The 26,455-nt window shown below is 36.9% G+C and overlaps 1 protein-coding gene across 1 annotated transcript in view; it reads left to right on the top strand.

Annotated features, from left to right (window-relative positions):
• Positions 1-26,455, top strand: part of PDZD8 (PDZ domain containing 8) — a 107,374-nt gene that overhangs the window by 32,497 nt on the left and 48,422 nt on the right. Inside the window, exon 2 of the mRNA XM_007964223.3 lies at positions 1,841-1,963. Coding sequence (XP_007962414.1) covers positions 1,841-1,963 — 123 coding nt within the window. The remainder of the gene's footprint in view (positions 1-1,840; positions 1,964-26,455) is intronic.

The following is a 26,455-nucleotide window of genomic DNA, read 5'->3' as shown; positions in this document are numbered from 1 at the left end:
GAGTGTGAAAGAGGGGAGGATTTGGAGAGGCTTTGAGGAATCTGGGACAACCTCCAGTTGGTATGAAAGGCCTGAAGGCAGGAATATTCATAGTGTCTTCTGGGCATATGAGGTGACTTTCTAGATTGTAATGTTTATATTAAGGGAATATGTGATTAGAAAGATTAATTGTGGGCTGGGTGTGGTGGCTCAGGCCTGTAATCCCAGCACTTTGGAAGGCCATGTGGGAGGCCGAGGCGGGCAGATCACTTGAGGTCAGGAGTTCAACACTGGTCTGGCCAACATGGCAAAATCCCGTTTCTACTAAAAATACAAAAATCATCCAGGTGTAGTGGTGCATGCCTGTAATCCCAGCCACTTGGGAGGCTGAGGCAAGAGAATACCTTGAACCAAGGAGGCAGAGGTTGTAGTGAGCCAAGACTGCCACTGCACTCCAGCTTGGGCGACAGAGCAAGACCCTGTCTCAAGAAAAAATAAAAATAAAAAAGGAAGATTAATTGTGGTGGACCTTAAATGTAAAACCAAGAACTTTTGACCGTGTGTGTGTCTGTATCTGTGTGTGTGGTCAGTAAGAAGTCACTAAAACTTTCTGAGCAAGTAGATATCATGGCAAGTGACAATGTGTAGGGTGAATTGAAAACCACAGGACTTTAAGCCCAATTTTCTTTCATTTTCTTTTTCTTTAGCTTTAATGGAGGAGTATGATTTGTGTTTGAAATTACAAGTTTTTTAAAACCTACAGTTTATAACTCAGCACAAACTTCTCCATAAAAACAACAATATTAGCAATGAGCATATGAATGCCTGAATAATTCATAAGTAACTGAGGTGTTATGTAGTTGGACTTTGGAATCAGACTAGCTTGAATTCTGGTTTTGCCATTCACTTTGTAAAATTGAACAAACTTGTTAACCTTCCTAAGCTTCATTCTTTTCATCTGGCGAGAGGAGCCAATAATATTGCCCTCTTCAGGGTTGTGAGCATTAAATAAGATAATGCATGTATAAAACACTTAGCATACTGCCTGGCAAATAGTAAACATCTCTGATGAATACCTCTGCTGTGTTAATTGTTGTTAATGTTGCTATTACAATCATCTTTATCATGTACTAATCACTATCTATTATAGTCAGCTCTCTGTATTCGTGGGCTCCACATTCATGGGTTCCACATCCATGGATTCAAACAACTGTGGATTGAAAATATTTTTTAAAAATTTCATCTGCACTGAACATGTACAGACTTTTTTCCTTGTCATTATTCTCTGAACAATATAGTCTTAACAACTATTTACATAGCATTTACATTGCATTAGGTATTATAGGTAATCTAGAGATGATTCAAAACATATTGGAGAATGTGCATAATATATATACTGGGCCATTTTATATGAGAGACTTGAGCATCCTTGGATTTTGGTATCCTTGGGAAGTACTGGAACCAGTCCTCCATGGATACCAAGGGGACTGTATATTATTTCCATGAAACATGCATTCTGAATTTTGATCTTGTACTGTAGGAACACTATCCATCTGGTTCACAGTCTCTCTCCTGCCTCACCTAAACTTCATGGCCTACTTGCTGCCTCTAGATTTTTCTTTTCTTTGTTCTCTCTTGCCTTATCAATGGGAGCATACCAAAAAACCAAGACTTATGGGTGCCATAGCGAAGGCACCATTTGCTGTCAGTTATGGGGGAGTGTGGTAAGCTTTGGTTTTGTAGAGCACATGTAGTATTAGGTGTTCATTTTGCTTTGTGTTTTTGTATGGGTGGGTTTTGTTATGCTTTAAACTGTGGTGTTTATTATTCAGACATTTAGACTTATCTTTACTTTTGTCAGGTTTAAGCCGTTTTTTCCATACCAGACCTTGCAAGGATTTGAAGAAGATGAAGAGCATATCCATATACAACAATGGGCACTTACTGAAGGCCGTCTTAAAGTTACATTGTTAGAATGTAGCAGGTATGTTCTTTGTTTTGTCATTACTAAGTTGTGGGGAAAACAGTGCAGTGAAAATGTTCCTAAGCAGTATTTGTGTTGTGTGTTCATTTAAATTGTATTATTTACCTGTCAATTCTTTAACTGTAAATTTAATATCATAAAAGTAGTCCTGGCCGGGCGCAGTGGCTCAAGCCTGTAATCCCAGCACTTTGGGAGGCCGAGACGGGCGGATCATGAGGTCAGGAGATCAAGACCATCCTGGCTAACACGGTGAAACCCCGTCTCTACTAAAAAATACAAAAAACTAGCCGGGCGAGGTGGTGAGTGCCTGTAGTCCCAGCTACTCAGGAGACTTGAGGCAGGAGAATGGTGTAAACCCGGGAGGCAGAGCTTGCAGTGAGCTGAGATCTGGCCACTGCACTCCAGCTTGGGTGACAGAGTGAGACTCCGTCTCATTAAAAAAAAAAAAAAAAAAAAAAAAAAAGTAGTTCTTTCTAACTTTAACAAATATAAATCATATTTTAGAAAGTGCTTTAATGGAGGGAGGGGCATTTATTCTGTAGTCATTCCAACACTCTTTAGATGCATAATGCTCTGTTGGCTTATTTTTAACTTATTCTACCTACTGGGGAGCTGTTCCTATGTTAAAGAGAAAATTACTCAACGATACTTGTTAAAGCACAGTAAGGAAGTCTTTATTCAGGACCGTCATGGTAAGTATAGCAGCCACTGCAGTGAGATCTTGAAGTAGGTGACAGATTGGGCTCAACTCTGAATACAGCATGGGCAGGTGGAAATTTATAGCCAAGAAGCAATGTGGGATCAGTGGATTGAAACTTACTAAGAGGAAACATCAAGGGTAAAGGGGATTCTGGCTAAACCAACCTAGCAGGATTCTTGCTAAAAAACAGTCCAGGGTGATCAGACATCATGGAGAATGGTAAAGGACAATCAGATATAAAGAATAGGGGTTTCTTGCTAAACTGACTTAGCAGAGTTCTTTGCTAAAACTGGACAGATGGGCCTAGCAGAAGATTCAAAAACCTCAACAAAGTTTGGCCTGGCAAAGAATCTTTGTCACCTAGCAAAACAGTTTTGAGAATTGTTCGTGATAATTGGAAACACTCAGGAAAGCTGCAAAACTAGACTTTGAACCACTGGCTTTTTAGCGTTTTAGAACTGGAAGAGATCTCAGAAATAATCTTGCCTAGCCTCCTTGTTTTACTTTGCCAGCACCAAAGTTTAAGCTATATTCATATCTTGCTTGAACTATACTAGCCTTCATATCTCCTAGTTCGCTGGTCCCCAAAATAACAACCAGCATGATCTTTTCAAAATGCAAATCTAATTGTCAGTCTCCTACTTAAAACTCTTTAACGGCTTCCTCATTATTCTTAGGATGTGAACTCAAATCCTCACCATGACACACAGGTTCCTCTTAGCTCTTCCAGCTTCAGTCTCACCATCCTCCACCCAGCCCCTCATTCATAATGCTTCAGCTACATAGGCCTTCCCAAGGCAAGGTGTTGGCAGACTTTTTCTCTAAGGGGCCAGATAGTACATTTTAGGCTGTGATTCACATGATCTCTTTTGCAACTATACAACTCTGCCTTGCAGTACAGAAGCAGTCACAGATAATGTGCAAGTGAATGAATGTGGCTGTGTGCCAGTAAAACTTTGTATATGAATTTCATAATTTTCATATGGTATAAAATATTCTTTTGATACTTTTCAACCATTTAAAAACATAAAAACCACTGGTAGCCCACAGGTTATACAGAACAGGCAGTGGACTGAATTTAGACCATGAGCTGTATTTTGCCATTCCCTACTTAAATATTTTAAAGCACCAAGCCCATTGCATTGACTGGCTGCTGCTTTCTTGGCCCCCTTCTCTGCTCCATGAAGCCAACCTTTCTTGGTTTGGCTCAAAAGCTACCTTCTTAATGTCTCTCCTGATCATTCCAAGTACAAGTGTACTATCCTCAGGCTACATTTTTATGACACTTGTTTGTACCACTTACTTGTTACGTATGACTTTTATTTTTATTTCCAACCCATAATACAATTAAGTACTTGAGAACACAGGTTATATTTTATATCTAATACATTTGTATCCTTGGTAATAGGTTAGTTTTCAATATACTAATAATATACTTAATCTTTTTTGTTATTGTTGTTAAGTCCAGGGTGATTTAGGATTGTGTATCATTATGTTAGAAAGCCTGGTAGACAAAAAATCCCTTTTTTAAAAAAATTTTAAAAAAAGACTAAATATGTTGTCTATTTTGTAAAAGGAACTGCACTGTATAGTAAAATAGATATAATAGGTACTATGCTAGGTATTTAGAAAATACTAATTCATTTGCCTTAATGTTGCTGGTAAGGTTAGGTTTTGATTATATGTCTGTCAGCTTGTAGCTGTTTTACCACTAGCTTTGGTGTCAGCTTTGCTCACCACATTTTTGCTTTACCTGCAGTACTGCTCACTTAAAGCCTTGCTAGAGGAGTCAAAGACTGCATGTAAGGCATTGAGAAAGTATAGCCAGACATTCTTTAGGTCATGTTAAATTGAGATAAATGAAAAGAAGAGCATTAGAATGTGTGAAGTACCTGTAGCCAACTTTATTTTAATAAGGAACTGTGTAATAAATCTCTGAAAGGATAAATGAGGAACCAATAAGAAGTTTTATAGGGTATACAGGGAAGGAACTGGGTTGATGATGATAGACAGGGGTCAATAGGTGATAGCCCAACTATTCCCTATAAACTTGTTTTATGTTGTTTTACTTATCACCTGGTCAAAAATTAAGGTCCAGTATTTTTAGAGAGTACATAATTAGGCTGAAGGGAAAAACATGGAAAAATAGTTTTTTTAATGTCTGTTCTTAAGTTATGTAACTATCGGCTTAGGTTATATAGCCAGCACCTTTCCCCAAGTGATAGATTCATCTCGGGAACAAGTCCACTATCTAAAGAGATTTCCTTGCACCATTTTTACAAATCCAAGCATGTAAAAGTTACTCAGTGTTATGGTGCTGTGTTATTGTTTACATAGTTTAAGGATTATTTGTTTATGAAGGAGAGAATAAGTCTCAACTCATTCCTGCTTTTTTGTCTTCGTATTAAGTCCTAACATTCTTTCCGTTAAAAACTTACATTATTGTTTTTCTTGTAAACTTTTTTCTTAGTATAAAAACAGAAAACTCTGTTCAGGTAGATTTTAAGTTTATAGGATTCAAACTAAAGAGAACATATTACTGTAACCTAAGCATTTTTATTTCAATTGTTAATCTCATTTGAATATAAATTCAACTTGTGTGTTTTATTCTAATTCCTGAAGCAAAAAGAAGCACTAGAGAAAATGAAAGCACACATAACAGTGCTTTCTTTTCGGAAAAAGGACCCAAAAAAATGCTTATTACTTCATTTAAAGTGGAATAACATAGACTTTTGAGTTATAGAAAGCACGGAATTCAGCCTAGCTATATGCCCTTATGTAGTGTCACTACGCTAGTTACACATCTGTAAAATGGGCAAGGGAGCTACCTTGCTGGTAATTGTAATCAGAGATAGGTAACTACCCACAGTGCCTACCACATAGGACGCCTACAGTAGATGTAGCTTCTATTATTATGTCTCAAGATAATCATTGCAGTGTCTGTGAAGAAAAAATATTTAAACAACGGCATTTTTTTCTTGCATATTTGTTTGTGAGAATTGGAATTTGAATTTTATTATTTTAAAAAGGTCTCATATTGTAAAGGGAGGTTCTTTCCTAATTATCTGAAATACTGTTTTGCATTTCCCAAGCAATAGCTTGAGGGTGGAAAGGCAGTATTGTGTGTAAACATTGGTTTTCACATTTTGCTTTTGTCAAGTATTTTTTAAAAAGCAATCATTCTGAACAATCATATGTTTTTCTGAGTTGATGAAAGCTGATTTTTTTTAACCACAGATGAATGCAGTGGCTGTTTGTGGTACTGCTATTAGGTGAAATTATTTCACATTAGTATTGCAATCATATTGTTAAGATGATTATTTTTAAATTTATAATTTATAGTCTATCTTATATCTTAAAGGATAGAAGATATTTGAGGTATTTTGCAAAGAACATGTAACCATGTGTACTTAAGCAGAAGATATATTAGATCAAAAACATGGAAAAGAGATCAATTTTCTGGCAGCTAAGGCAACAAAGGAAACTTGATGGATTAGTTAGATCTTTCTTTTTTTTTTTTTTTTTTTTTTTTTTTTTGAGATGGAGTCTCACTGTAGCCCAGGCTAGAGTGCAGTGGCACAGTCTTGGCTCACTGCAAGCTCCGCCTCCTGGGTTCATGCCATTCTTCTGCCTCAGCCTCCCAAGTAGCTGGGACTACAGGCGCCCGCCACCATGCCTGGCTAATTCTTTGTATTTTTAGTAGAGAAGGGGTTTCACTGTGTTAGCCAGGATGACCTCAATCTCCTGACCTCGTGATCCGCCCACTTCGGCCTCTGAAAGTGCTGGGATTACAGGCATGAGCCACCGCCCCTGGCCAGATCTTACTTTCATTTCTGAAACAATTAGTTTGTTTTAAAAACTTAAAGTTTACAAAATATACATATTTTGAAAATATGCATACATTGTAAAATGGCTAAATCAAGCTAATTAACATATGCATCACCTCACATACACTTAGGTCTTATTTTCTGATAAACTGTGCATGTTCTTTAGGAGAAAAATTCTGGCTCCAAATTCTAAGAGGGATTTTTCATGGATCTTTATGTAAAAGACATTGAATAATGTAGTGAATACTTTTTTGGGAGCTAATATTATCAACCAGTTACAGTTTAAAAAAACAAATAAGATTATAGTCAGCGAAGGCAAGGGCTATAAAATTTTGTTGTATGTGAGAGTACTATACTCCAAAGCAGTACATTTAGTCTAGCTTGTACTTATTATAAGTAGAAGGAGATTCTAATTAGTTATTTCTTTACTGAGTTACACTCATGCTGTTGTAAAGCCTATATTTTCTCAACAGCTTCTAGGGTGTTTTGTCTCACTGGATTTCAAAATTACATCTTTTTTTTTTTTTTTTAAGTTTTAAATGTTAAATATAACACAAACAGAAAACCACAGCAGTTGACATTCTATTCTATTACCAAGAGTCTTCCCTTATTCTTAGTTTATTGTCCCCATTGACCCATGAATTTTTATTTTTCTCAATGGTTATAATTCTTTACTGTCCTTAATTATTTTGGTGTCTAAATTGTCTCAGATTTGGCCAGTAGGAACCCCCTCAAGATGGATCTTGTGTGTGATGTGACCCCATCTTTTTTTTTTTCTTTTTTTTGAGACTTCATTATTTTCTGATTTAACAAGCTGTTCTGCATTTATCTTCTGTCTTCTCTGGCACGGTCCCAGAACCAACTATTTTTCCAAAGAACCCCAATTCTTTTTATTTTTAGCTGAGACTACAGGCATGTACCACCATGACTAGCTGCCTAGTTCATTTTAGTAAAGGATGGTATTATTAATAGAAACCAAGATCTGAATGTTGGGTGTGTTTATTGCTACTTTATATATTCATAGACCTCTTCAGAGGACAGTTAGGAAATACATTCATGTATCAGTACTTATACATGCATACACACACGTAATTTAGAAGTCATGAGTTCACCCAATACAGGTTGAGCAACCTTAATCTGAAAAATTTGAACTCCAAAATGCTCCAGAATCTGAGTGTTTTTCAGTGCTGACATGATGCCACAAGTGGAAAATACACACCTGACACCTTTGCTTTCTGATGGTTCACTGTACACAAACTTGGTTTCATGCAGGAAACAATATTTTTGTATAAAATTATCTTCAGGCTATAAAGTGTATATGAAACAAATTAATTTTGTGTTTAGATTTGGGTCTCATCTTCAAGATATCTCATTAAATATAAGCAAATATTCTAAAATCTGAAACACTCCTGGTCCTAAGCATTTTGGATAAAGAATGCTCAAACCTGTACCTCCAATTCTAGTTCATCCTTATGGAATTATTCCTTGCTTTGGTTCTTCCCCCAATTCTTACTTCATGGCATTCAACATCAGCACTTTTATTCATTTGCTCAGTCCTATAATAATCTTAATTAGTTTCAGAATTGCGTTGTTCATACAAGTACAAAAAACATACTACAAGGAGTTCAGGATTCCTTTGTAATTCTCCCTGACGCTGCCCAAGATTGAGGGAATGTGAGGTCAAGTACTGTGTTCTTAAATTATTTAGATTTCTTTTTTCCTTTTTGGTGTGATTATGGTGTTCATTTAAAATATAGTTGGGTTTATTCGTTTCAGATTTAGTCTCCCCCCACTCCTACTTTTCTTCATCCTTCCTGATTTTTGCTTTTAAATATGTAGAGTATTAACATGCTTCTCCAAACCCAGAACTATACAAAAAGATATACAGTTGGTATATAGGTTATTAAACCATCAGTGGTGTTATTTTTGCCTTCAACTGTTATCTGTCCTTTAAAGAAATTAAAAGAAGAACAAACTTTGGTAGTGGTGGGTTTTTTTTACATTTACTATATATTTACCATTTCTGTTGCCCTTTATTTCTTCTTTTGTATCAAAATTGTCATCTGGCATTCCTTCCCTTTACCCTGCAGAACTTCCTTTAGCACTTCTTGTTATGTAGGTCTGCTGGCAACAGATTGTCTCATTTTTTGCTTACCTGGAAATTTACTTTCCTTTCATCTGTTCCGTCAGCACTTTGGCTATGTCAATCCCATATTCTGATGAGAAGTTAGCAACTTGTTTTATTCTTCCTCCATATGTAACATGTTGTTTTTCTCTGGCTGCTTTCCAACGTTTTACTTTATGTTTGACTTTCAGCACTTAGACCATGTCTAGGGGAGCTTTCTTTGTGTTTTTTTCCTGCTTCCATTTCAGTTAGCTTCTTGGACATATGAATTAATGTTTACAACCAAATTTGGGGGCTTGGGCTATTCTTATTTTTTCAATTGTTTTGGCCTTTTTTTCCACCTCTCTTATTCTAGATTACATACTATGTTGGGCTGTTTCATTTTCCCATAGGTCCCCTGAGGTTTGGTTTGTTTGCTTGTTTATTTGTTTCTTTAAATTCTTTTTCTCTGTATACTTTGGCTTGAGTAATTCACGTGATCTTATTTCAAGTTCACTGAGTCTTCTCCTATCTCCAGTTTTCTGTTGAGCTCATCTAGTGAATTTTTAATCTCGTTTATTATACTTTTTGGCTCTAGAATTTCTGTTTTGTATAGTTCTCATTTCTATGTTGATATTTACTATCTGTTCACTCATTATGTTTTCCTTTAATTCTTTGAACAAATGTTCTGTCAGTTTTTATATATATGTATGATTGCTGCATTGAAGCCTCGATCTGCTAAATCTAACATCTGAGCACATCAGGAGTCTGTTTTGTTTTGTTTTGAGACGGGATCTTGCTTTGCCACCTAGGCTGGAGTGCAGTTACATGATCATGCCTCACCACAGCCTTGACCTCCTGGGCTCAAGTGATCCTCCTGCCTCAGCCTCCTAAGTAGCTGGGACCACAGCATGTGCCACCAACACCTGGCTAATTTTTTGTATTTTTAGTAGAGAAAGGATTTCATCCTGTTGCTTAGGCTAGTCACAAACTCCTGGGTTGAAGCAGCCCACCCGCCTCAACCTTCCAAAGGGCTGGGATTACAGGCATGAAACCCTGTGCCCTGCCTGCAGCTGCAGTTTTTTGATAATTGAAATATTAATCTCAAAGCAGGCTTCTGTCTACATTTGGAAGGTTTTCATTGTCTTTAAATGTGATTTAAAAAATTTTTATCCAGTTTTTATAATTACAATCTGTGGGAGAATTTGAGTGACTACTTCACTACTGTTCAAGTGTTGGCCACCTCATTTTGTTGTACATGTTGTTGAATTTGCTTTTGTTTTCCTCATTGCTTTTTGTCCTTTTATGGGGGGGGTTTTGGGGAAACTTAAAACGGTGCCACCACTCTTGACATCATTCTAGAACCCGAAATACATAGTTTTACATTGACCTTTTAAGGCAAAGAAAATCATTTAATTATGTGATTAAATTCTTTTTTATTGTTGTCACCTGGTCTTGATTCAAATATTAGGTGTGAAGCATTTTCAAGGTAGAAGTTTGACAGAAGAGAGAAATAGGGAATCAATCCTTTAAATAGCATTATGTTCATATTTTAAAGTGAAATGTTTAGTTCTGTAGGGAAGGCTGTTAATATTATGAACTTTTGAAATTCATTTACAAGAGGAGCTGTTTTAGGAGTTATAACTTCAAAATATTTCCAGTTTGCATTTGTCTGTGAATCGCGTTTATTTTAGCATTGAGTTTGATTAAATTTATTTGGTTATTTTGGCTTGAGTATAACTTTAAAAAATCCATCTGAAGCAAATAAGGCTAAATAATAATATTTGCTTTTTTCCTGAGTAGTTGGTACGTGGGTGCTTCTTTTATTACCTGCCTTTATTTTAATGTTTTGACATTTTTTAAGGAAAAATATCTAGCTAAATCTGAAGATATTTGGGGCATGGCTCTACAAATAATTGTATTATTAGTTGTACTTATTTATTATCTGCAATATGTAGATACTTTACTGCATTTATTAATTCCAGCTCTCAGAGCATCTTTACAAGATTAGTGTTACTATATCCATTTTATGGATGAACTGAGATCCACAAGTTCCTTGCTCAGTACCACTGGAATTTGAATCTAGTTTTGTCTAACTCCAGAGTTCCTCAGTCTTTCTGTAATCTTATTCTGCCTCCATATCCCTTTTTTTTTTTTTTTTTTTTTGGAGATAGAGCCGCCCTGCTGCCCAGACTGGAGTGCACAACCTCTGCCTCCCGAGTTCAAGTGATTCCCCTGCCTCACCTTCTCAAATAGCTGGGATTACAGGCACTGGCCACCACACCCACCTAATTTTTGTATTTTTAGTAGAGACGGGGGTTTCATCATGTTGGTCAGGCTGGTCTCAAACTCCTGACCTCAAGTGATCTGCCTGCGTTGGCCCCACAAAGTGCTGGGATTACAGGCGTGAGCCACCACGCCTGGCCCATATCCTTTTTCAAAAAACCTTACAGAGGCCAGGCGCGGTGATTCACGCCTGTAATCCCAGGCCTTTGGGAGGCCGACATCACCTGATGTCGGGAGTTGAGACCAGCCTGATCAACATGGAGAAACCCCTTCTCTACTAAAAATACAAAACTGAGCCGGGCGTGGTGGCGCATGCCTGTAATTCCAGTTACTCGGGAGGCTGAGGCAGGATAATCACTTGAACCCAGGAGGCGGAGGTTGCGGTGAGCCAAGATGGCGCCATTGCACTCCAGCCTGGGCAACAAGAGCAGAACTCCGTCTCAAAAAAAACTTACAGAATAAAAATTATTTTGGTTCTGAAAACTTTTATAGTATGTTAGAAGTGTAGGTTTTGGAAATTTTTAACATTTTTTAGGGCAGCGCATTATTTTTAAAATAAATTACCTATTCAGAAAGATCCAGGGATGCAGAGTGCATAATAATGAAGTATTTTTTAGTTGAAGGCTGTAGTTCTGTTTTGTTTTGTTTTGTTTTCTTGGAGGAAGCGATAAGAGGAAATTAGCTCAAGCATAAGACATTTAAATTTGTATAAAGGAAAAGTTGCACCCAAAATGAATGCGTTTGAAAATCAGAAGGAATTACTTGGAATTGTTGCTGAATATTCTTCCTCCAAGTTTTTTTTTTTTTTTTAATTTTATTATTATACTTTAAGTTCTAGGGTACATGTGCACAACGTGCAGGTTTGTTACATATGTATACTTGTGCCATGTTGGTGTGCTGCACCCATCAACTCGTCAGCACCCATCATCTCATCATTTACATGTCAGGTATCACTTCCAATGCCATCCCTTCCCCTTCCCCCTCCCCGTAATAGGTCCTGGTGTGTGATGTTCCCCTTCCCGAGTCCAAGTGATCTCATTGTTCAGTTCCTACCTATGAGTGAGAACATGTGGTGTTTGGTTTTCTGTTCTTCCCATAGTTTGCTGAGAATGATGGTTTCCAGCTACATCCCTACAAAGGACACAAACTCATCCTTTTTTATGACTGCATAGTATTCCATGGTGTATATGTGCCACATTTTCTTAATCCAGTCTGTCACTGATGGACATTTGGGCTGATTCCAAGTCTTTGCTATTGTGAATAATGTGTGCATGTGTCTATAGCAGCATGATTTATAATCCTTTGGGTATATACCCAGTAATGGGATGGCTGGGTCATATGGTATTTCTAGTTCTAGATCCTTGAGGAATCGCCATACTGTTTTCCACAATGGTTGAACTAGTTTACAGTCCCACCAACATTGTAAAAGTGTTCCTATTTCTCCACATCCTCTCCAGCACCTGTTGTTTCCTGACTTTTGAATGATTGCCATTCTAACTGGTGTGAGATGGTATCTCATTGTGGTTTTGATTTGCATTTCTCTGATGGCCAGTGATGAGCATTTTTTCATGTGTCTGTTGGCTGTATGCATGTCTTCTTTTGAGAAATGTCTGTTCATATCCTTTGCCCACTTTTTGATGGGGTTGTTTGTTTCTTGTAAATTTGTTTGAGTTCTTTGTAGGTTCTGGATATTAGCCCTTTGTCAGATGAGTCGATTGCAAAAATTTTCTCCTATTCTGTAGGTTGTCTGTTCACTCTGATGGTAGTTTCTTTTGCTGTACGGAGGCTCTTCAGTTTAATTAGATCCCATTTGTCAATTTTGGCTTTTGTTGCCGTTGCTTTTGGTGTTTTAGACATGAAGTCCGTGCCCATGCCTATGTCCTGAATGGTATTACCTAGGTTTTCTTCTAGGATTTTTATGGTATTAGGTCTAACATTTAAGTCTCTAATCCATCTTGAATTAATTTTCGTATAAGGAGGAAAGAAAGGATCCAGTTTCAGCTTTCTACTTATGGCTAGCCAATTTTCCCAGCACCATTTATTTCCTCCAAGTCTTTAAAGCTATGTAAGTCTGTGTAAATTTAGACATAACTCTACTAGATGAACCAAGTTCCTGTAAAGATTTTGAGACTATGTTTGCATTTATTATTTACTTGACATCCTGTATGCAGTTAAATAAAAGTTGAGTGATGTTTTCCGTTAGTTTTTATAAATTTCTCTCAGATACAAAGAATCTTCCGTACAATTAGGTTGCTTTTAACTAGATGCAGACTTTTCAAAAGATTCCGAATTTGGAATTTCTCCCTCCTATGTTTATGTAGGTTCTCTTTTCTTCCCCATATCCTTTTCCCTAAGGTCATGATGCTGGAAAATAGCCTTGTTTCTTTTGTAATTGTATACATCCAGTACTGTTTCATATTACCAAATATAGCGCCTTAATTCTTCTGATGTCTGAATTGTAAAATAATGCAAGAAAACTAAGTACGAATACAGCTGACATAACACCAGTGCTCTTTTTTAAAATGCCATACTCCAAAATGTTTTAAATGCTGTATTGGTATGCTACACACTCATATAATACCTTCAGGAAAAATGAACTGTGGTCAGAAAATAATTTAAAAGAGGATTGTGTCTTTGATAATCAGTGCTTTTAATGTATTTTATTTGCAGGTAGCATTTATGATTTTAACCAAAAGATAGCTGCCTTTATTTTCTCTTTCTGTCAAAATTTTTTCAACTCATTTGTCTCAACTTATATAGTCCAGACTTTTCATTTATTAGCTATGTAATGTCTGACATGTTACTCAACCTCTCTGTGTTCAGTTTTCTAATGTGTAAATTAGGGGTAATATTACCTATTTCCTTGAGTAATTGTGAAAATTAAATGAAGTAATAAATGTAAAGCTCTTAGAATTGTCCCTACAGTAAATGTTAGCTGCTTCAACTATTACTGCTGCTACCACCACCACTACTGCTTCCGCCACACTACCACTAGTCATTCCAACATCAACAGTGAATGCATTTTGTCTAAGTACTATGATGAATACAAAAAATCTGGAGCTCAGTGTCTGCCCTCTAGAAACTTAAAATGTAGTTAGGACTAACAGACAAAAGCAAATGCATAAATAAGTCAACTATATGAGGCTGTCTAATTTGAATTGAGGCTTAAGTGATAGGTAGTATAGAAACTTAGTGCAAGGAAGAAGTATTTTTGAATTGAGACTACCATGGAAAACTTCATGGATAAGATACAGGAAGATAGATGGATTGTAGATTTTAGGTAATTGGAAAAAGAGCCATAAAAGAGAATTAAAATTGTAAAGTATTTTCCACGTCTTGTCTGAATGAAGTGTAGATGTCTCAGGACCAAATTTACTGGCAAAAGAAGTTACAATGGTGATCCTTTAATCAGAGAAAAGTTATTGAAGGTGATATTAAGAAAAATCTGCATATTTATGGAGTAGATTGTATATATAGAGATTGAAGCCCCAGAGACAAATTTAAGAGGTGTTGTGGGTTAAAGGTGAGGAGGTAAATGCCTCATAGATATGTGTTAATAGGAACAGGAAGGAAGGGACACGTGGGATAACTAGGACAGGGTTTAGTGAGTGACTGAATATATGGTTGAGTTGATAGGCAGGGGAGGCAAAGGAACTCTAAGGATCTGAATGTAGGAGAGTTATGTATCCATTGGTATTGATTTGCTCAGCAAGTACTGATCATTTTCTGCATGTTGTAGGATAGAAAGAACAAGACACAGTTGCCTTCCAGGACTAGAGGGGGAAATAGAGGTACTCATTTCAAAAGCAGATGAATTTGATTTTACATATCTTAAGTAGTAAGGTGTGGTTAGATTTCCCTGTAGGAGTGTTCTGCAAACTCTTGGGGTTTTAGAGGTAGCAGGGGGAAAATGAGGACTGTAGATTAGATTTGGAAGTCGTGAAAATTGAGGAAAATTGAGTTCTGCATGAGGATGTTTCTGAGGGGGGTGGGGAATATAGAGAGGAGGTGAGCAGGTATAAAAGGTCAACGAAGCCTGACTCTTTTAACAACAGGTGAAGTGGTATTTGATCCCCTTCAGGTGCAGGGTTTTCCTTTCAAATTAAGTTTAGTCACCAAAGGGAAAAAGAAAAAACAGATTTTTCCCTCCCTCCCTTCTTTCGTTCCTTCCTTCCCTCCCTCCCTCTTCCTTTCTTGAGACAGGGTCTCATTCTGTCACCCAGACTGGAGTGCAGTGTCTTGGTCTTGCCTCACTACAACCTCCACCTGCCAGGCTCAAGCAATCCTCCCACTTCAGCCTCCCAAGTAGCTGGGACTACAGGCATACACCACCATGCCCAACTCCTTTTTATATTTTTTGTAGAGACGGAGTTTTGCCATGTTGCCCAGGCTAGTCTTGAATTCCTGGCCTCAAGGTATTCACTTACTTTGGCCTCCCAAAGTGCTGGGATTCCAGGCACGAGCCACCATGCCCCACCATTTTGTACTTTTCTTTGTAGAAATGACTTTCTTATAGCAGGAGCATTGGGAATTACTTTCGTTTTCTCAATGGTTTGATCTTTAATCCATTTATACCTAGTCTTCCATTATTGGACCTCTAAGCTTGTGGGAGTGATTTATATCCTACTACTCAACGTCATCGCCAAGGTCTGATTTTTCACAAAAAAATTTTGCAACCTCCGGTATAAATGGGTTAATCACGTAAACAATCTTAATGTGTTTCTAGGTGGTGTTTGTATTTGTGCTTACTGGAAGGTTTCGGCATACCTTTGCCTTTAAAAGAATACTTTGAGCTTGGTAAGAAATTTCACAGAGGTAATAGCTGTTTCAGGAGATAGAGGGCAATTTAGAGGAGATAAAAGGCAATTTCTTTTGCTTTTTTGTTTAGTAGTACTGACTTCCCTTTGGAAGTAGTAATAGTAGACATTTATTTATACTCATTTCTTGCTTATTTAACACATGTTGATAGTTTATATTTATGCAAAATATTTATTAGCCAGTGATTGTTACTACTTGATTCTGGTCATTATATAATTTGAATGGAAAGCCTATCTTTGTTTAAGATTGAACTGTAAGAAATGTAAAATGAAAATTGACCCTTTTGTTTAAATGTAGAGATTATAGTTCATCTTAAGCTAAAGCAAATGTCTTCTATATTCACCTAACTGGCTGGTACTCACGTTTCCAGTGGAAACTCCTTTCTGGCATTTCTTCAGAAATTTCCATATTTTTCAAATATCAGGAGGAGATATCAGTCAAGGCCTGGTGCTGTGGCCCACCCTATAATCCCAACACTTTGGGAGGCTGAGGAGGGAGGATTATATTTAATTATAGATCTAATTGGCTTTTATTCATGATTCATGAATTAAGATAGCTTCTGTTCTGCAAATAGAATGAAAACTCCCACTGGGCAATGGCAAAACTGTGGGTTTGGTAGGGTAGAAACAAGGAAACAGAACAATAGAAAAAAAAAAAAGACTGATTGGTTAACATAAGTTACTTTTTGGTAAAGAGAGTTTGACCCAACATAGTGAGACCTTCTCTCTACAAAAACATAGAAAAAAAAATTAGCTGGGCATGGTGGCTTGTGCCTGTAGTCCCAGTTATTCCAGAGGCTGAGGTGAGAGGATTGCTTAATCCTGGGAAGTCAAGGTGGCAGTGAGCCATGATCACACTGCTGTGCTCTAGCCTGGGCAACAGAGCAAGACCCTGTGTCCAAAAAAAAAAAGAATGATCTTAAAAAATCAGGAAAATGCAGGGGAGGAGGGACTATTGTAATTCTTCTGAGAATTAAAGCTTGACAGTCAACATAGAAACACTGCTGGTTGAAGGAATCCATCAGGCACAGGAAGCACTGACATAGGAAATTAGGTCCCAGAAACCAAATCTGGAACTTGGAGGAGAGAAACAATCACATTCTGAACAGTTAATCTTGAGTATAACTTTGGTAATGGGAGTCATTCTTGCAAACAAAATAATTAAGTTTGTGCACGTATTATACTTTATATTAATCCTAAGAAATAATCCTTTTTTTTTTTTATTCCCAAGAAATAAGTTTTGGAGCAAAACAAATCCTTAAATTGGCAGATTTGACAGATGCTTCTCTGTAGTGAAGCTAACCTTTGTAGGAGACACTCTAATTTTATTAGAGTGATGATAATGTTTGTTGGTGTTTTCCAGTATTTGAATATCCACTTAGAGCTACAGCTCTTTATATATACTTCAACAGAAGAAATGTAAAGAGAAGATGTGAATGTTGCATAATTCTGTGACGGAATAAAAAAGTAATCTAAAAATCAGAATTAGTAAAAGCCATATCCATTTCAAAGGTAAAACCAAATTCAGAAAAATTGGACAAAATATTTTCATGGAAAAAAGTAAACATACGTGAAGCAATGTGTACCCTGACGCCTGTCAAAAGACAATTATAAATGTTTACTTATAGATCGAATTGGCTTTTATTCATGATTCATCCATCAGGACAGCCTCTGTTCTGCAAATAGAATGAAAACTTCCACTGGACAACGGCAGAAAGAACAGTAGGTTTGGTGAGGTGGAAACAAGGAAACAGAACAATAGAAAAAAAACCTGATTGGTTAACATAAGTTACTTCTTGGTAAAGGTTAAAGCACAGAGGACTGACTTATGCTAACTCAGGTAGACTGGAATCACCTATTTTCAGGAAAAACTAGTCTGTTTGGAATCTATTTGCTTATATGACATTTAGCATTAAAATGACTCTATTTTGGTTTGGTCTGTTTTGTTAGGGCCTAATGCAGGAGCTTAGTCCAAAACACTGGCCTCCCATAATTTTTGTTTAACAATTCCCCTCATTTGGTCACACTCTCACCTAGGTGAGATCTTTTAGTACCCCTAGGTGAGAGTGTGACCAAAACTTAGGCATTAGTGCTACTTGCAGTTTTTATCATTCTGCATTGCCAGTTTCAACATGCCATTCATAGATTACAGTGTCCTCATGGTCACTCATTTCTTTGAGTTTTTGTTGTTCCAGCCAAGAGAGACCATTTGATATTTGACCGATGGCTGCATATAAACATTCAAAGCATTTGAGAGAATACAGTGCATAGGGAGACTACTACTATCAGAAGGATAGTATGCAGAGTTTGGAGTATGTTCCCTAACCAAGGTCCCCATGAACCAAACCAGTCAAATCAGATGGATCAAAGAATGAGCTATATTAGAAGTCTACCCATTTTAACCAAGTCGCCTTTTGTTAATTTTTTGTACCTCAGTCTTTATAATACCAGATGTATATTTCTGTGTGTAACAAGAAGTGTCTGCAACTGCACAGATTCCTCCTTGTTCAGTTAGTAGGTAGAAATTCTATTATCCAGCTTTCTATGACTGTGCTAATTTAAAACAAGGAGTTGAGAACAAGTGGTTCTAGAAGTCTAACTCTATGCAAGAGACCGCTAGTTCAATTTGAACAAGCAGTTGTATTAGAGATGTTGCTAAAGATAACCACTAGGTATATTAATGGATCTCTTAGGTCATGTAAAGATTTGGGTTTGACATAACAGATCCATCTCTTCATCAAGTTACCCACAGAAGCTGTTTGATTGTGGAATTTTGATTACAGCATTATCCTGCACCAAGCAAAAGAAGAAAGCTTAAGCAAGGCATTAAGAGAGGTAAGAGTCTCATGATAAGGAGGCTTGTTCCAAAGTCTTGGGAAAAGCTGTCCACAGCACAGAACTATCAACTTCTTGTCCTGGTTCACTTTTGTAATGTCTCTGGTTATGGCATAGGGTGATTTGCTGAACTCTGTGTGGCCCACACATTAGGTATGAAACTTGTCTCTTGAAATTTATATTGATTTGTCTAGCTTCACCGTATAGGGGTTAAAGAACAAAGCAGTTATTATTCTTAGTTGGAGAGTTGTATGGAGCCAGATAGTGGAGGTTTATTAGTCTGTTCTCATGCTGCTATGAAGAAATACCCAAGACTGGGTAATTTATAAAGAAAAGAGGTTTAATTGACTCACAGTTCTGCATGGCTAGGGAGGCCTCAGGATACTTACAATCATGGCGGAAGGGGAAGAAGAAGCAGGCACCTTCTTCACAAGGTGGCAGGAGTGAGGTTGAGTGCGAGCAGGGGAAATGCCAGACACTTATAAAACCATCACATCTTGTGAGTCTCACTCATTGTCACAAGAACAGCATGAAGGAAACCATCCCCACGATTCAATTACCTTCACCTGGTCCCACCCTTGACACATAGGGATTATAGGGATTACAGTTCAAGGTGAGATTTGGGTGGAGAGACAGAGCCAAACCATATCAGGAGGAAACTAGAATCCAGGATCTAGTTCAGTCTATAGGAAGATAATAAAAACTTACAAATGAACTGAGCTACAATCTAACAGATAAAGTGTGGCTTTTTTTTCCATAGTTTTGGCTGGGCATGGTGGCTCACACCTGTAATCTCAGCACTTTGGGAGGCTGAGACGGGCAGATCGCTTGAGGCCAGGAGTTTGAGCCCAGCCTGGCCAATATGATGGAACCCCATCTCTACTAAAAATACAAAAGTTAGCCAGGCATGGTGGCATGTGCCTGTAATCCCAGCTACTTGGGAGGCTCAGGCACAAGAATTGCTTGAACCCAGGAGGTGGAGGTTCTAGTGAGCTGAGATTGCACCACTGCACTCCAGCTTAGGTGACAGAGCTAGACTCTGTCTCAAAAAAAAAAAAAGTTTGCTTTTCTGGAACTTTTTATAGGTAATTTCAAATAAGACTTACAAGACTCTGAAGGCTGTGAAGCCAAACCCAGGACTCACCATTAAATGTCACTTATAGTACGTAATAGATTATGGGTGTCTCCTTGAGGTCCCAAAAATATCCTGAGTTTCCTGGGCCTGTCAGGAAGCGACATTCTTCATCCCTCCTATAAGACCACCAGCTGAGCTGTTGTATTCAAGGTACCAGACCAGTTTTTCCATAGTGGCAGTTGGGGAAAGGGGTGACAGAGGTGTTAATGGTGCCATAAAGTCAACTTTAATTCCTTGGAGTTGTCTGGTCATATCTGAAAATATGAGATTCCAGTCAAAGCTTGGTACCATTGCCAACTGTGTCCTTTTACAAGGAGAACAGATTCTTAAGAAACATATGTAAATGATTATATTGCCATAAAATTAAGAATACTCACTAATAGTTTCCAAAATCTGTAGGGATCAAATGGAATGAAAAAGTAAAGGTTTCAAATTTTGCTCACAAAAGCGAACTTTACCACACTGCTATAAGCTATAGATTAAAAGAAAAAAACAGTTGCTTTAAATCTGGAAAACAAAACACTGAAGAATCAGCAATATTTAAAATAAAAAAATCATTAAAAAAAATTCTCATCAGTTTATTCAGTTCCGTGTAATTTATTCTTATTCTGCCAGATCTTGGTAGCAGTTTCATGAAGCCATCAGTTTCTTCATTAGAGTTTTATAAATTCTTACCCAGGCCAATGGTATGATCTTAAAGTTATCAGAAACTTGTATTCCAGAGTACTTGTAATGAATCTTGACGAATAAGCAATTTTGGACTGTAACTGACTGCACATGCTTTTAGGGAAGAACCAAAACTGTTGTCTGTGGATGATCGAGAGTTAGAATGGCCATGGCTAAAAATCTGATGAGAGTTTTAGTTTTAGTGCTATAATCAGCAATTGACAAATTTGGTTATTGCTATAGCATTGTAACATTTAACATAATCAAAAATTATGACTGATAACTATTAGATTTCTAGTAATCTCATACAAATTTTAGAATACTCGTATCAATAACATACCCGTTAACATAATATAAAGAAGGTTTAATATCACTTATTATTTGACAATGCTTCCCATATAATTTCATCACATAAGCCTAATTAGTTATCTCTCTTTCACAAGGTGAGAAACACAGTCTTTGGGTTTTCAGGGGCCCAACTAGGAAATTCCAAAATTAAATTAAGGTCAAAGAGGCTTAATTTAGAATTTGGTTTTGGTAAGTTTGTCAAAAATATCAAAATGTTTTAAACCTTAACTAAATATGATCTTGTTATGTATTTAATCGAGAAAGATTTTAAAGACAAGTACGGGTTATACAGTTGTCAACAAAAACTTAACTCTTTTAATATTGAGAAGACTCAAGTAATTAAATACCTAGTAAAAGATAACATGAAGCACTAACAATTATCCTGATAAAACACAAAATCTTTGTTTCCTAGGCAATTATTTAAAAAGCAAAGAAAAATCTTTCACTATTTCCTATTAAGAACAGATCAGTCCTCCAAGAAAATTCTGTAACTTTTCTTACCAAAAACACATATTGCTTGTTTCTTGCAGATTCTACAGCTTTCAAAATTTTTCATTTGACAATTTCCACATGGTTTTTTTCCCCCCTGTAAACTATCAGTCTTTCAGTTACCTGTTCCATTCCCCTAAGCAGTTGTTAACCTGGCAACCCTAAATTTGCACTTCCAAGGGATGATTCTTAGGTAAAACATTATAGAAATTTTTTATCTCAGAGGCATGGAGAAAGAATGCAAATTTTTATAAGAATGAGCTTAGAGCATGTTGCCTATTATCAGAGGTCGATTTGTCAGATGAACTACATTTTAAATCTGAGTATCTCCAAGTCTCATCTGGATGAACAAAGTATATATCTGCCAGAACTGAATTTGTTTCATTTTCCCCTGATTTTTTCTTGAGATTTCTCTCTAGAGAGTGGCACTGAACTCTAGCCCTACCCTGACAGGCTTTTCAAAATAGACACTCTCTAGGAGAACCTAGACTGATTCAGGTGTGTCACGTAGATGAGATGTAGATGGTGAATTATAGTAATTCACTATAGAATTTTACAAGGAAGTACACAGATGAACCTAGGAGAAAATTCAGAAGCTTGTTCTTAGGGACTTCCCTAGAAATTTTTTTGAGCAACCCTTTTTATACTGTCTTGGTTGTTTGCACAAGTGGCAGTGTTTCTTTGGAAACTGCGACAGTAGGGTTCCTTTATTGTAGAAGCACCCTACGGACAGGCCCAAAGGTCATTCTGGGTTGTTGGTTGCTCCTGTAATTGGAAGGCCGTAATTTGGAAGTCATTTGTTTCTTATTTTGCTCTAAGGTCCTCTTGAAATGTTCTGCTGTGATTACTAGTTTAGCTCGGTCCTGTAGCCTCTTGTCTCTTTTTTTTTTTTTTTTTTTTTGAGATGGAATCTTGCTCACGCTGGGCTATCTTGGCTCACTGCAACCTCAGCCTCCCGCATTCAAGCAGTTCTCCTGTCTCAGCCTCCTGAGTAGCTTAGATTACAGGTGTGCGCCACCACATCCGGCTAATTTTTGTATTTTTAGTAGAGACAGGGTTTCACCACGTTGGCCAGGCTGGTCTCAAACTCCTGGGCTCAAGTGATCCACCCATCTTGGCCTCCCAAAGTGCTGGGGTTACAGGTGAGAGCTACTGCTCCCAGCCTGTCTTTTGTCTTTTTTATGAGCCTGCATCAAGTTGGGGGAAGCTGGAATGCCTTACCAAAAGGGCTTCCAAGTGAATTTTCAAGTCAGTAACAGCTTCATATTTCTTTAGCATGCAGGTCTGGACGATAGACCACATAGTGCAAATGGGGAAACACTTTAGGAATGGCTTTCAGAAAGTCATTTGCAGTTTTGGGGGCTCTGCCTTGCCCGTAAGTAGATCCAGGTAGGGCTTGTTGGGCCACTGATACCATTCTCAGGAGAATACTGTTCTGCCTCTTCCATTCATTTTTGTGCTTCCTCAGGTCCCTTTCGACAAAGTGTATTAGTTGGTAGAGGTCAGTAATAACAGGTCATAGGTTCCAATTAAGACCATGAATTCTTCAGAAAAATTTTGAAGTTCTTCCCTGGATTTAGAAAATTCTCTATGCTTTTGTCCAGGAGGTATAAGTTACTGGGGGATCATTTTGGAATTTTCAGGGGGTTTTATTTTATAAAAAAGCTGTTTAACTGCTTTTTCAGAAAAGAAATGTAGTTCAAACTGTTAGTAGACTTAATATCCAGGCAAAGTAGGATAGAGAGGAGCAATAGTAGTCAGGCCAGTCTTACTGTCCTTGGTATATGAGGATTATCTTGCATTTTTAGCTTTTCATTAGCTTTTTGCAGTGAATCTTTTGTAAAAGCTATTTTTGAATCCTGTTGTTTCTTTAAGGCTTCTGAATACCAATTAAAAGGAGAATCCCATTCTCTCTACCAATTAATTGGGAGGCTTGGAATTCAAGTACATTTCTTAGATGAATGGTCTTGTTCTTCTGGAGCGGTCTTCATATGACCATTGTAATTCTGAATTATCTTTAATAAGATTTTGCCACTTCTGTAAGTATATGCAGCTTTCAGGCTTAATACTCATACATGTGAAAGTCGGGTGTAGCCAGAAGACCGAGTACTCAGCTCTTCAGAAATTAAGGATCCTATTTTTACATTGAGTCTTGGGTCTCCCAGAGCCAAGATAAAAACCTAAGAGGGATATGCCATGAGTTTGAGTCCTGTAATGCTTCTACAGTGTGCTTCATTGCATGGATATTTTCTTGTGGCTGCTGGGCAACTTTATGTTAACTGACCCATTCCCTGACCACGCTTATCTTCTCATGGTAGTCTTATTTTTTAGTGATGGGTTGCTCTAATAGCTCTTACGTGCCTTCACCCAGGTCCACCAGTCAGGTTATGGCTTTGGCTCTGACATTCCACTGATCATCAACCTAGCCAAAGATTTTCCCATTTCTCTGTGAACCAGACACCTGAGGCCTCTATTACCTGAGTGTACAAGAAAAATGAAGAATATAGAACCAACGTAACTGCAAATTCTGAAAACTAGAGTTCGTACCCCCTGCAGTAATAACCACTTAGTTCAACCACTGTCAGTTACCTTTAAAACTGCAGCTCTTGCCAGTGACTCCTCAGCTACTGCAAATCCAAAAGTCAAGTGCCTTCTCACAGCACAGATTAACCCCAAACCACAGAGACCAGGGAACTCAGGGCAAAAGAAAGCAAAGCTTGTGAGAAACTTAACAATTTTCAGGGCTTCCTGAGGAAGACAGAGGACCCAAAAGGGGGCTCAGCAGCACCTTTGCCATGTTCCTCAAGAGGTCTCTGGGTCATGGGTCATCAGAAATCTCCTTCATGTCCCTTCATAGGGCCACCAGAACTGTCAAAAGACAAAACTACAACAAATTCAGTTATAAGTCTGTTTGGGCCTCTTATTCGGTTTGTTCTTACTAGGATCTAGTGCAGGAGCTCAGTATAATGGCCTCCCATAATGTTTGTTTAGTGCACCCAACCTGGAGATGATTTTGGAAATACTCATTACAATTGAACGAATCAATAACAATTCAAAACAAAAACTTTTTCTGTGATATTTGTCACAAAACAAAAATGAAGAGTTTGAATAGGGCAAATAATGCTTTATATGCTTTAAATTTTTATTGTTAAGAATATTATTAATATATATGGTTATTTTTCACAATTAATAATTTTTTTAATTTATTTGGTTTCAAAGTACCCTTTTTATGTTTTCTGTTATCAAATATCTGTATCAAATAAAGAGCAGTTTTACATTTTATTGAAGTTTATAATCTTGTCACAATATATTGACTTATAACCGTAATAAACCAATCATTTATTATTACATCTTTTTTAAAAAAACCTTTGAAACTTTAAATGTAACCTTTCCACAGAAAAATGATTCATTATTTATTGTTATGATCATTCATTTTTTCTTTAAATTGTTTTATTGAGATGTAATTAATATACCATGCAATTCACCCATTTAAAGTATACAAGTAACTTTTTTAATATATTTACAGGACTGTATAACCACCGTCAGAGTTTAATATTAGAATATTTTCATCCGCCTCAAAGAAATTCTTTATCCATTATCAGTAATCCCCATTTTCCTCTAGTACTCCTCCTGCAACCCTAAATAACTTTCTGTCTGTATAAATTTGCCTTTTCAAGATATTTTATATGAATGGAATCATACAATATGCAGTCTTTTGTGACTGGCTTATTTCACTTAGAATTTTTTTCAAGGTTCATTCATAGTGTATGTAGCATGTATTAATACTTCGTTTCATTTATTGTAGAATAATACTTCATTATGTGGATATGACACATTTTATTTCTCCCACTCATCATTTGATGGATATTTGGCTTGTTTCCACTTTTTGGCTATTAAGTATGAATAATGCTGCTGTGAACATTTGCATGCATGTTGTGTGAATATATGCTTTCATTTCTCTTGCTTACACACCTAGGAGTGAAATTACTGAACTATTTGTTAACTCTGTGTTAATTTTTTAGGTAACTGTCAAATTGTTTTCCAAAGTGACTATATCATTTTACATTCCCATCAATGATGTATGAGGATTCTAATTTCTCCATATCCTCACCAATACTCGTTATTGTCTCTTTTATTATAGCCAATCTAGTGGATAAAAAGTCATTTTGATTTGCCCTTCTTCAATGGCTAATGATGTTGAGCATCTTTTCATATGCTTGTTGACCATTTGTGCATCTTTGGAGATGTGCCTATTTGAATTTCTTGCCCATTTTAAAATTGCATTATTTGTCTTTTTATTGTTGAGCTGTAAAGAATTCATATGTTTTCTGGATACTAGGCCCTTATCAATTACTGGATTTGCAAACATTTTCTCCCATTCTGTGGGTTGTCTTCTCATTTACTTTAAAAAATTTTTAACTTTGGTGAAGTCCGATTTATCTACTTTTCTTTTGGTACTTATGCTTTTGGTGTTGGATTTAAGAAACCATTGCCTAGTCCAAGGTCAAAAAGATTTGCTTTTATGTTTTCTTCTAAGGATTTTATAGTTTTAGCTTTTATATTCAGGTCTGTGACCCATTTTGAGTTAATTTTTGTTAAATTTTTTATTACTCTTTCTGAAAGCATTTTTAAAGTGCTGTGAAAAATATGGAATAACTTATGATTACAGGGGAGAATTACTGAGAATTTTGCTTTTTCATTCCTGAGTTCTGAAGATTAATACCTGTCAGGAATTTGGGGACACTAGCTGGTGCATTTTTCTCTGCAAGATAGTAAAGGCCCTTAGGTAGTTTACTCTTTGAACAGTTGGTGGCAGCAGAGCTTTAATGAATGTAGATTCTCATTTTTTTTCCCTAAACTTAGTATTTTATGTTTTAAGAATCCTGTATGTATTTGGACTGCCTTCTTTTTGATAATAGGTTGTTAGGCACTAAGTTTAACGTTCCTTTTAAGAGTATTTAAGAATTGTTTAGAGCTTAGAATTTTAGGGGTTTATTTTTGTTTTGGTTTGATTTTTCACCATGAGTTTGTTCAGGCTTCTGTTTGTGAGTCTAGTTTGTGGAGTATGGACATGATTTGCTTGAGGCCTTTAACTTGCAGACACAGTTTTTTAAAAATTTCTCTTATGTGTTTTATCCACTTTTTCAGTATTCGCTACTACCTCATGATCTTCATAGGGAGGTAAAGTAATAGAGTAACAGTCAACATGTTCGTTAGTGTTAAAGCTGTTCTCAAACTTACTCCTGAAACAAGTTGGCAGATTTACATTCTGATTTTGAGGATAG

Source organism: Chlorocebus sabaeus, chromosome 9 (genome assembly GCF_047675955.1).
Source record: "Chlorocebus sabaeus isolate Y175 chromosome 9, mChlSab1.0.hap1, whole genome shotgun sequence".
Classification (NCBI taxonomy): Eukaryota; Metazoa; Chordata; class Mammalia; order Primates; family Cercopithecidae; genus Chlorocebus; species Chlorocebus sabaeus.
Note: the sequence above shows the minus strand (reverse complement) of the source record. Positions and strands in the feature narration are given on the sequence as shown.